The sequence below is a fragment of the Rattus norvegicus genome, chromosome 19 (genome assembly GCF_021556685.1).
Source record: "Rattus norvegicus strain SHRSP/BbbUtx chromosome 19, alternate assembly SHRSP_T2T, whole genome shotgun sequence".
Classification (NCBI taxonomy): Eukaryota; Metazoa; Chordata; class Mammalia; order Rodentia; family Muridae; genus Rattus; species Rattus norvegicus.
The window spans coordinates 24612977-24625194 of record NC_141552.1 but is presented as its reverse complement, the minus strand read 5'-3'; the positions used below and the strand labels follow the sequence as shown (position 1 = coordinate 24625194).

The window sequence follows — 12218 nt, the reverse complement described above, 5'->3', positions numbered from 1 at the left end:
ACGAAGATAGTCACGCATAGTCATCCTCAAAGGCCAGTCTGATCCACACTGTCCCTCATTTCCCAGGTGATTATAGATTGTGTCAGGTAGCAGTTGAAAACTGGCCATTATGGGGTCTCTGTAAGAAAGGGCGTGATTCAAGTGTTTATTAAGGTATCATGGCATCAAGAGTATATGAGGACTTAGCCATATGTACACAGAACGACTTGCAGATCCAGAGAGCAGGGAGGGAATAGCCAGGAGCTCCTGCTTGCTGCTGCCTTAGGGGTTCTACAGAAATTCCAGTGGCACTTGGGAAGTGGAGGCAATATCAATTAGGGATTGTGGCCACATGGGGAGATTGAAATCAGCCATGTGCTGTGGCATCAGAACACTGACCAGCGATGACAAAATGGAACATAAAACACTGGTTGCTCAGCTTTGATACTGCTGACTGCTGACGTGGCCAGGGGCCATCCAGTTCACCAAAGGCTCAGCCAACAGTTGTCTCTCCACTCACCAAAAGTCAAAGAGTGGCCCAGCTCCACAAACAAATGTGTGCCCACATTGCAATGGCTCCGGTACTGTTTAACCTCAGCTGCTGAGATCTCAGGATCCTTGAGTGTCCAGCACGCACACACCCGAAAGAGACAGTCTTAGGGGTCTTAGGCAGCACTGAGGGTGGTGAGCCTCTGCCTCACGGCTGAACGGCCCTGACCTTAGCATTGTTTGGGCACAAGAGAGCAAAGTGATGGGGACAGACAACCTGCAGTCTACCATGCTGGAAGGGCATGACTAACACTGATTGATCACATCCATGTGACTACTAAAGCCAATCTGGCCTACAAGAAGCTAGTTTCTATTCTGTATTTTATCAGATTTGCATAATACATATGGTCATCATTGATATTAGGTGAAAGATCTGCTCTAATATGGACACTAAGTGATGCTGGAGGATGATGCTGACCCACAATGAGCAGTGGGAACACCAGAGCCCTGTAGGGATGCCTGACAACCTAACACGTTGAACACGAACAGCTCAGTAAGTTCCCTGTGAACACACATCTCCTGAGATCTCTCTATTTAATTGGAGGTGATCCTGTCCACCTAATACAGCACCTCATGTGGAATAACAAAAGCTACCTGCAGGAGCTGTGGTGATGACTCACAGGGTAGAGCATCTGCTGCTCTCTCAGAAGAACCACATGGACCCTAACAATTGAGTAAAGTGTGTCAGTGATTACATCACAAAGTGTGTGTCTGAGACACAGCCACATTATCCTCACAAAAGACACTATCACACTGGGTACCCCTTGGTGACTTTGAATTCACTTATTAGCCCAGGATCCATGGAACATGCAGAGATCCATCTGTAGCTGTCAGTTCTAGGTCCACAGGAGGGGACAGAACCATTGAGTAAGAATGATGGTCTTAAGAGTCAAGAGATAGAATTCAATTTTTATTCATAACAAATACATTTTTACAACAAAACAAGATTAACATGAATAAAAATATTTAAAAATATTTGAAAGTAAAAATAGTAACAAGAAGATATAAATATGAAACAACAAAAAGAAAACTTCAATTAAAATCATAACAAAAATATTTCTAAAAGCATATTCTTAACGAACATGTAGAAGCACAGATGTATTGCTGTTTCTCCTCTAGCACACATAATGAAAGGCGGTCCCCCAAGTTGTCTCTCAAGTGCTGTTTTCTGAGAAGAAAGTAAGACCTCAATCAGTCAGGCTGGCTTAGTGGTATATGAATTTAGGGTCTCTAAGAAATGACAAATTAACTCAGAGGATGAATACACATCCAAAAAATGTTGTTACCATTCAGGATGTTGGTCATCAGGGACTCCTGAGAAAGCAACTTATTCTTCAGGAAGCTCTCTTACTGGGGTGTGTCCAATTCCAGCTCTCTTGCACTTTCTGAGACCTGGGAAAGGAAGGCAGTTTTTCAGACACTGATTTGGTGGGGAAATGCAAGCCAGCTGTCAGAATGCTGCCTTCTACCACCTCAGTTCTATTGGATAGTCAACATGGACATTTTAAGTGATATCATTGTTGCTAACTCTGCGGGCAGGGCAAAATCTCCAGAGAGCCTCACAGTAATGTGGGCTGACAATATGGGACCCAGACTTATACCAGTGCAAACCAAGAACAGGGCAATGGAAGGAACCTCATTGGGTTGCAGGAAGAAAGGAGATGTCCATATGTCACCAAGGTTAAAGCCAATGACAAGTACTAATTTGACATTTGCACTTGGTTCTTATCCCGGAAAGGTGCTTCCTACACAAGAAGTCGCATGACCACAGATTGTCATTTGTCAAAGAACCAAGAACTTGTTCAAAACTCTACATAGGATCCAATGTATCACATGGATATGCAATAATATGATATGTTATTCATCTGTCACCATTTCTAGACTGCAGCTTCAAAAAGAGCAGCAAAATATGCTTGCACAATAATTCAGTTTCTGAAAAGTGGTTAACTTCCCAGAATACTTGTGCATAGGCAGAGCAATGAACAATTCCATTACATGAGGTGGTTGGCTGGTTGTGAGTGTAAATTAGAAAGGTGGTAGGAGAGAGCAAAGATGTATCAAATTGGCAAATTTTATCAGATATTGTTAAGCTAACACATCTGCTCGTCCCTACCTGATAATGCTGGTTCTGGCCGTTGATGGTCTTTATCTTTCTTGTTGAAGTCAACCAAATATTTCTGGTTCAGTGCACAATCAAGATGTACCTCCTTGCTCTCCTGCTTCAGTGGGACCAACTTCTTCCTACATGTGTTTTCCATCAGGAGCTGGCTGAGCAGGTTTCTGGAAATACAGTCTGCATAGTAAGATCATGCTGCTCCTTTCTCCCATTCCTACTCCCAAGTCCCAAAACTCTACCAGGTCCCACATACCCATGAAGACTTAATAAAATGCATCTTGATACATATAAGGCTGCTGCACAAAACATAAAGAGTTAATTCAGGGAAGAATAAATTGCTTGCTTGGCCTGACACCAATTAGTGTCCACACCTCTGAGAAAGAACATGGATCTACAACTATCCATGAAAGCACAATGCATGGGGGCAACATCAATTAGTAGTGGGCCAACACCCTCAAAGGAGGTAAGTAGAACAAAGAGAAGGTCATGCTAACCATGTGGTCCACGCACTGAGTTTTGTAAAACCTGGTGTGACACCATAGGTCCAGGTCAGCCTAATAACCTTCTGCTGACTTCAATCAGTACTGTTCTATCTAGAGCCTTCTGAAGATGCCTAGACAATCCTGGGATGAGGAACACTCTTTTGTGGAACTGAAAACTGAGTCCTAATGACCCTGGAACACTGATGGGTAAATAGCACAAGAGATAGAACCAGAGCTGAAGACCGTCCAATCCAGAACAAAGAAAGTCAGAAATGGCCATTCCACAAGTGATAGCCTTTCTGACCAGGACTTACCTAGAGAAGGTAATCTCCTTCTTCAGCTTATGGTTGTTCTCATGGACCTCAGTGTTCTCCATCTCTAAGTTGTGCAGAATTGACATGACCGCCTCCTCCATTCTCTCCAGGTCTTCATAATATGGATTTGGCCTGAAGTGTGGCCTGGCCCCAAATGATAGAATACAATGAACATCGGCATTTAGGAATATATGAACTCAGGGTGTGTCCTATATTACCCCAGCCTGCTGCCTGGATCTTCCAGCACTCAGTCCCCTGCCTAGCAAGTACAGAGACTCACCAGAAACTCACTGCAATTACAATCTTGCAAAGCCACCAGCTGTCAAGGGCTTTGCAAATGCACACTGGGAACTCACTCTCCCTGACTTTATCCCTGAATTCTTCATTCAGACCACAAGTTATGCTTTTAAATAAATGGAAGCAGATGAGTCCATTTTCAATCTCACTCCTCAGGAAGGGTCAGGTTCTGAATCTCCACTATATGGGAGGTGAGGTTTAGCACAGGGTGGTTAGGGAGGCACAGCTTTCTAGAACCCAAAACCTTAATAGGATAAGAAAAAGGTGACCTTGCAGACCCAGGAATGAAACAAGAGCATTTGGAGTGATTCATACCTGTTCTTCATGGATCTCTCTGTCAGAAACCTCAGGCGATCTCTCAGGTCATTTCTCTCCTCGGTAATGAGCTGCAGCTCTTTAATCAGCCTCTCCTTTTCCTTCATGGCCTGATTCTTGCTTAGGTCAGTTCCTTGGGATGATGTTTCTCTCCCAGCGTCTGTAGGTAGAAGAACACAAGTGAACCTGCATGGGGACAATGCATAGAGTGTTCATAGACCTCAGTGAGGCCTAAACAGGAGAACAAGCCATGAACCCAGTGTCACTGCTAGGCGATTGGTCTATGCTTAAGAGACCTCCTCAGTGGATCTCAGTTCTCCCACTACTCTATCGAGACCAAGAGATGTAAGCAGCCAGGTGTTCCCTATGCCGGACATCAGGTGCTTACATGTACCACGGAGATGGCTTCTCCAGGATTATTATCAGCTGAACAGGGTACAGCTTGGTTTCAGGACCCTCACTCCTGTGGCTTCAGAACTCAGATGATAAATTCACCATCCATAAAACTTGAGTGATTGGAGACACTCAGATGTCCTACCCTGATACTCTAAGCCAACAACTTTGGATTTAAAACGCATTTCCAGGGAGGATATGTTCAACAGACTTATCAGTGTCCCTATGTGAAATACCAAATGCCCCAGAAGTGCGAATAGTTTACAGGCTGAATCTTGGTCTACACGTTCCAAATAGTTTTGGTATTTTAGAAACAAGTTTGTAACACACATCTCTAATATATAAAGCTAACGATGACCCTTCCAGTTAGAAGAAATCAGAGAAGGTCTAAGAACATAAGGTTATTGCCTGGAGCACAATCTCTCCCTGTTACTACTGTCAGATACCCACTGTATTTAAAGAAGCAATGATAGTGAAATACATTGCTGCCCTGTCTAAACTCAGAAAAGGTGGACCCTCCATGACTACTGATGGTGTTATTATATCAATGTAACAGAACAAATGATCTGAAAAGTAAAGACCAGAAGTTCACAGTATAATAGCATTGGCCTTACCATATTCTCCCTGTGGGGATGGGGAAACTAAAGTTCTGAAATCCTTGACTTTAAGGAATTGTGATATTCATGGAAATTCAATTCCTGTTCAGATGCTCCAGTTGTTGTGGCCCATTGCTAGAAAGGTCAGCTTAAGCCTGCAGCCACCCTGGCAGGAAGCTCAAAATACACTGCCCAGAACTTACTCCACATTCCCCAGAAGTGCTGTCTTTGTCCATCATTACTTTGAGACGAAAGGCCAGACTCCTTCACTCTAGTCTCTCCAGAATCGACGTTCCCCCTCCCAAAACGCTTTCGAAGACGGGAAAACATGTCTTAGCTTGTAACCGCCAGACTCAGACTGAGAGAAACTAGGGCACTGGTTGTCACTACAACACTGGTGACATCACAGAGGATGCCAGAACTCTCTAGGAGACAATAGAATGTCCAAGAAGGGACAGCAGATATCATGGGGAGCAGACTTTGCATCCCTGCTAATGTTCTCCCTGTACTGAGCATAAGCAGAGGTGCCCTTTCCAGGAGACTTTCCTGGGGCAGAGCCACTGAGCATCTCCTGCTTCCAAAGCCAAATTTTCCTCAAGGCTTGATTATAAAAAACCTTAGTAATTCCTATGCATCTAAATGAATGTTTCCTTTCAAATCTTGCCCAAAAAATGTCTCACTAACTCAAATTGTCCACATTCACCAATGTAAGCCATTAAAACTTCCTGATATTTCACACCAGTTTGAATATGCACTCAAAAGTTCTCCTGTCTCATTATGTACAGGTGCTTTATATCACATCAAGAAATAGTCTGCATGGTAGGTTACAACATGCGTGTGTATTAGGGGAACACTCATGAAGTCATGTGCTTAGCAATCGACAATTGCCAGAAAATTCCTTAGGAGAAGGAGTTGAAGTCTTTATGGTGCTAGGAAAAGTGTGGAGACCAGTTGGCAGAGGAAAATGCAATATTGGAGACACCAGTGAAGGGAACCTCATGCTGCTTGTGGGGTTCTGCTCTTTGCACCAATGTCGCCAAAGGAGCACTGCTCACAGGCCTGAGTAAGATATACCTTGAGCTTTTATCAGAAAAATAAAATACACAAGAGATATAGAGGGTGGCACAGAAACGTCTAAAATGAGGCTATAAACATCATTAAGTGGATAGAGCAAGGTCCCAGCACCTGTACACTGGGAAATGGCCACCCCACCAAACACAAAAGCATCTATCATAGTAAAAAAATGAATACTTTAAAGAATGCACCCACTAACACTGATTGATCACATCCGTAGTTCAAATTTTGGGGGCAAATTCATGGCCTTAACTATCTTTGTCTCAACTTATATAGCAAAAAATAAGAAAATACGAGAAAAGAAAAAGTCAAAACTAAAAGCTCAAGCTTCTCATATGAGGATTGCAGGATGTGTTATATGGGAGTCAGTTCTGATTAGACCATTTTAGATAGAACAGTGCATAGTGACCCTTAATGTGATGGGCCCTATATAAAGCTTTTTGCAATATTGGAATTTTAACAAACCTCATCCAGAACGTACGGAAGAGGCAAAGATGTGATCACTATGTCCTTACTCTGTATCAGGTTATTTTTCTGCATCCTTGATTGTCAGGCATATAACAGCAACAATCTGAAATAGCTGGTAGACATGGAAAAACATGGCTAAAACTATAGTTGTGGGTTACACACCTCAACTGTCAAAGGCTAATACTGTCTGCACAGTCCTTCGAGGCCACTCTTATAAGCCTATTTATTACAAAGTGAAAGGAGGTTTATCTGAGCTCAAAGTGATCCTGGCCAGCCAGGTAGAGGGCAACATGTGATACTTGAGACCCTGTTTTAAACCAGCACAGAAATCCACACTTCATTCAAAGCATTATCTACAAATTCTCGATTATTTACCATTCTCTCCCTACCAGTCGTTCTGTTTGGAATGGTAGAAAAAAACTGGAACTAATCTTTCTATTTTAAGGACCTTGATCTCACTTTTTTTAGGTGCACATTAAGAGTGCATCAAATGGACATCACCATCTGAACATCTTAGTATTATCTACTCTGTATATATAGCATAATACTGTGCCTATGAAAATCTTAAGCTTCCTTGAGTGTAGTTGCCCCATCAAGAAGTGTGAAGTTCTGAGTTCAAACCCCAGTGATGCTTTAAAGGGACTAGAAGAAAGCCATCAGAGATACTCCACTTCTTTGTCCTTAGATTAAATCAAGTTGACACAATGTGAACCTGGTGGGCTATTTAACCAGCATCTTTCTCCCAACCCCACTTCCACGAGTCCAGTCCATGGCAGAATTCATCCCCCACCATCCTAGATATTTCTTTGTATATTTCTACAAGAGCCAGGTTTCTTTTTTTTAATAGAATTAGTTGTAGTCAATCAACTGCTGCCCTATGTGAGAAATGATTAGTATCTATTGCAACTTACCACAGTGTATTTGTGTATACAAGTACATTATTGGAAATCCAGCATTACTGAGGGATTGGAAACCAGTGCTGTGGCCTTGCCTTTCTGTGCCTCTTCCTGGCTCACAGGCAGCAGGGGGCAGACCTTGAGTTCCTCTTCAGGGACAGAGTGATGTTGAATGGGCACTGAGCAGGCAGAGAAACACAGCTGAGGCAGCTCCTTTCAGTTATCAAACACATCATCTCCTTCCCATCTTAAGGGCTACTGCTGAGGTCTTGCCCCCATACCTACCTTAATAGCAGTGAATTTGCTACACAGCAGCCAGCTCTTTCCTATTGTTCTGTAATACGCGTCCACATCATGGATGCCAAGAAAAACACTAACAAAGAACAAAAAACTCTGACGTTGAACTGTGTGGTGCTGGTCACATACCCTGTTATGTTCTGTATGTTATGAGGTTTGTTAATCTTAACAAGTTCCCCAAGTGTATTCTTCACATAGGACCCAATAGATTCAAGGAAAATTGGAACAATTATGTGTAAAATGGCCTGAGTCAGGGCCCATAGACCGAAGCATTTCCAACACTCGTGCATGAGCCCATGTGGATTTTGCAATGAGCAGGGCCTAGCAATGTCCAGTACACAGTTGTGAGCTGTTGCTCTGGTTGAACTGTATTGGTGTGTGCAGTAATAAACTACACCTATTTAAATGAATTCAGTGTTCCTGTGGTTTGAATCCAGACCCCTTGACACCAGATCTTCCCTTCTGCAGCACTTGGGAAAAAGGCTAAGTTTAGGAAAGGTGATGTCTTGTCATAAGTTATGTGACAAGAGGGATGGTGAATGATCCCTTGAGATAAGAATCAAGGTTTCCTCTGTGGTATTTAGGTCTATACTGGCCCTGTGCAACAGCTTCAAGAACCCATTTCTGATTTTCCTTGGGATTCCCGTGATGATGCACTCAGACATGATTGGAAACAACCAAAACGGTGGTCAGATTTGATTTATAAAATGTAGGTAGCATTGCAAACTTATGTTGAAGGATATTTGATCATATTGTCATCCCCGATATTGTGTTATTTACTTAGAAAAATACCTTCTGGCTGTGTAGTTCAGCACTAGCACCAATATTTAACCCTAGAGCTATTTTTGTTTGTTTGTTTGTTTGTTTTTTGTTTTTGTTTTTGAATGAACAAGTACTTTCCTATTTTGTGGCCCAGCCCTATCTCTTACTTCTTTGCACAGTCATAGAGAGACCTCAAACATATACTCAGACAAAGCCAGGGGAGTGTATAAAAGGGCCTAAGGCAATACCACATAATGACATTGAAAGTGGGCTCTCTTCTTGATCCACGCCTCCAGCTCTCCTGACATCTACATGAATTATAACTCCTAATGCAGTGTAAATGATGTCTGCACTATTGCTGAAGGAATCATGAGAATAACATCTCTAAACATCCCACCATGGATAGAATTTGTGGAAAGAGGCAACTGGCAGCCAATGAGAGGGCTTTACAGTTAAAGGGGCTTGCTGTCAAGTCTGATGAGCTTGACTCAATCCCCAGGACCCACGTGGTAAAAAGGAGAGAAACAAGGGCCAAGCTGTCCTCTGGCTTCCACTCATGTGCTTACATGTATGTGAGTATATATGTATATGTCTGTATGTACGTGTGGATATGAATGTGTGTAGGCATGTATGTGTATACGTGTATATGTATATGTGTGTATATGTCTGTCTATATGTGTGTATAGGTGTATTTGTATGTGTGTATATGTATTGTATGTGTGTGTATGTGTGTATGTATATGTGTATGTGTGTATGCATGTATGTGTGTATGTGTGTATGTGTGTGTATGTGTGTGTATGTGTGTATGCATGTAGGTGTGTATATATGTGTGTGTGAGCATGAATGTGTATAGTCATGTATATGCATGTGTTTTCATGTACATGTATTCGTGTATATGTACGAATGTATGTGTGTATATGTATGTATGGACACACAAACACCATAACATAAACATAAAACATAAAAAGCTCCTTGGAGTATTCACCGTGCCTGGATAAGTGGTGACCATGTGGGGGAAACACATGTCCATGTAAGCACACCTGTTCACATGTGCTGAGCAATGCCCAGCCTGGACTTGAGCTCACTACCTGCCCAACGATGAGTTTCTGCCCACCTGGTCTTCTCAGAGCCAGGTGACAATTGTTCCTGCCATTCCAGTTCTGTTCCCGTTTCTCATGCCACAAACCTTCTAGCTTGAATCTCACCTACTGACGCAGGAACCTAACAGCCTCCAACCCAGTGAAGTAAGTAAACTTCTTCCTGACATCCTCAGGCTTGGTGTCCCCATGAGTCACAGGGAGGAAGGATGGCATGCACCAAGGAGAAGGGCCATGGGTAAGGAAGACAGGATCATAAGTCAGTCATCACTGACACCAGCAAAGTGTGTGCTTCAGAGCTGGCTCTGCTCACTCTTGTCCCAGTGGCAGGACTTAAGAGTGGTGCATACCTGTCACCCAGCACTCAGAGACGTCTGAGGCATGAGAACCAGGAGTTCATGGCCATCTTAACTAATGGTGAGATCAAAGCCAGCCTGGGCTGCATGAGACTCAGTCTCAAAGCAGGCAAGGAGGAACTTGCTATATTTGAGCAAGGAAGCTGGAATCCTCCTGGGTTCTAAACATTCACTGCAATACAGAAAGATGCTAGGGCTAGTGTGGCAGAAAGTAGGAGACAGAGAAGCCAGGTTAACCCTCACTAATCTTCTCATGCTGTGTGAGCTATGAGTAGATGGTGCTCTATACACTGTGGACAGGATGGTCTCTCAGACGGTTCAGAAAGCCATGGAGGACTCCAGCAATTCTCCACTTGGGTGTCACTTGAGTCTTATATGTGTGTGTTTACAAGCCAAAATATAAGATCCATAGGTGACTGTGTAAATTCAACATGGCACAGCCATGTGCTGGAATATTATTCAGCCTTACATAGGATTCAGATTCTGACTCTTGAACAGGAATGAGAATGGTAGCCATTCTCCTAAGTCAGACCTCCAGGCAGTGCAAAGACAAACTAACACTGTATGACACCACTGAGGGCTGCAGTGTCACCAATTATATAAAGACAGAAAACAGGAAGGTTTACAGAGCCCCAGGGGTGACATGGAGTGGGGAGGTTGAAGGGTAGTTGTGTAAGTGGGACTGAGCCTCAGAGGAGTCAGACATGGCTGCAGAATATGCATGTGGCTGCCTCCCATACCTGTGGGTGCTGCCTCCTCAGAAAGGCAAATACACCAAAAGAAAGGAACAGAGGGGACAGGCTCTGACCTCCTGTAGACACACACAAATGACGTGACAGAATGTGCACACTGCTGCCTTGCTGCAGGAGCAGTAGAGCTTCCAGAAGGGTTGAAAGAGGCTGGAAGGGCTGAGCATGGCACTGAGTTCAAGGACATAGCTTTAGGTCCTGGGGAACCTATGGTGCCCAGGCCCCATCCCGCTGATATTGAGGGACACAGCTCACATTCAGGGTGATGGCTGGGCTGGGCTGGGGAATAGGTGTCCACTCTCTCCTGCTCCAGCTTGAAGGTGTGCTGGATGAAGTAGGACTGCAACTACTTGTTGGATTCATTGATGCAAATCTGCTGGAAGCTATTCTGTTCAAAGTCCTCAAATCTGAATATGGCCAAGACACCAATGGGCAAGCACTGGGAGACAAGGTTTGGTTATAGCCGGGGCCTCCTGGAAAGACTAGCCCTCCTGAGAGGAGTTGCAGCAGAGGGGGTGTGTTTTCCTGACCTGTTTGGTACCCAGTGTTTTTTGCCAAGGGTTCCTTTGTTACTTCTTGATGGAACCAGGCCTGCACATATCCAGGAAGCATTGGGGTGGAACCTAGGCTTGGTGCCCACATGCTGGCATCGCTGAGGGTGAAGCCTAGCCTACCACACTTCCAGACACCGAGTGCAGATGCCTGGGTTCCTATAGAATGGCGGTTCTTACCCTTCCTAACACTGTGACTCTTTATTTCAGTTCCTCATGTCGTTGTCATCCCAACATAAACTTATTGGAGAGCTACTTCATGAGTGTAACTTTGTTACTGTGAGGAACTGTAATGTAAATGTCTGGTGTGCAGGAGCTCTGATGTAGAACCCACAGATTGAGAGCAGCTGCTGTAGAGGATCAGAGTCCCCTGCCAGCCCTGGTGTTTGCAGAGATCCCCTGGGTTCCTAGTCTCCATGGCTTTCCCAAGGACAGGGTTTATTCTTGGCCGTCTCAGGGCCCGGGACCTCACAGAAACAGCCTCTCCCATGTCCTTCCTGTTGAGGAGAACGTGGTTGGTCCTCAGCATAGACCAGTCAAACAGGGCGCTGTATAGACACTTGGCCAGGGGTCTCCTGCAGTTATGGCCTCTGGACAGAGGGGTTTCTTACCTGGGGTGGGGCAACCATGCCAGGTACAGGCAGTGATGCTCAGAGTCAAGACCTCATTTTGTCTTATTTTCATAGACAAAGTTGCCCAGGCTGGCCTCGAACTTGCCGTGTAGCCAAGGATAATTAAACAACTGATCCTACTGCCTCTACCCCCCATGGCCTGGCATTGCAGATGAGTGTCACCAGAGCTGGCTTGTCACAGTTGCTGTACGGCTCTAAGTCAGGGGCCTCATGTGCAGGAGTGTTATGACTATGCCATCCCCACCCTGCAACCAGGGTTTTCACCTTTCTCCTGCTGAAGTCTGCTTAATCCTAC

At 44.2% G+C, this 12218-nt stretch overlaps 1 protein-coding gene across 1 annotated transcript; it reads right to left on the bottom strand.

The window, feature by feature from the left end:
* Nucleotides 1–1425: 1425 nt before the first annotated feature.
* On the bottom strand, nt 1426–5411 carry LOC147999212 (disks large homolog 5-like). The gene is made up of 6 exons (XM_087596338.1): nt 5245–5411; nt 4053–4212; nt 3441–3584; nt 2642–2808; nt 1815–1920; nt 1426–1696 (listed from the first exon to the last, which is right to left on the bottom strand). The coding sequence occupies exons 1-5, from the start codon at nt 5369–5371 to the stop codon at nt 1856–1858; spliced, it is 663 nt and encodes a 220-aa protein (XP_087452464.1). The 5' UTR covers nt 5372–5411; the 3' UTR covers nt 1426–1696; nt 1815–1855.
* Between the last annotated feature and the right edge of the window lie 6807 nt (nt 5412–12218).

What these genes read in the sequence shown, in the direction of transcription:
- LOC147999212 (XM_087596338.1), bottom strand. Translation starts at nt 5,371, where the DNA reads ATGTTTTCCCGTCTTCGAAAGCGTTTTGGGAGGGGGAACGTCGATTCT. An exon ending in AAGGAGATTACCTTCTCTAG is followed by an intron (nt 2,809 to 3,440) that starts GTAAGTCCTGGT and finishes CTGTATTTCCAG; the next exon opens with AAACCTGCTCAGCCAGCTCC. An exon ending in GCCAGAACCAGCATTATCAG is followed by an intron (nt 1,921 to 2,641) that starts GTAGGGACGAGC and finishes TTCCTTTCCCAG; the next exon opens with GTCTCAGAAAGTGCAAGAGA.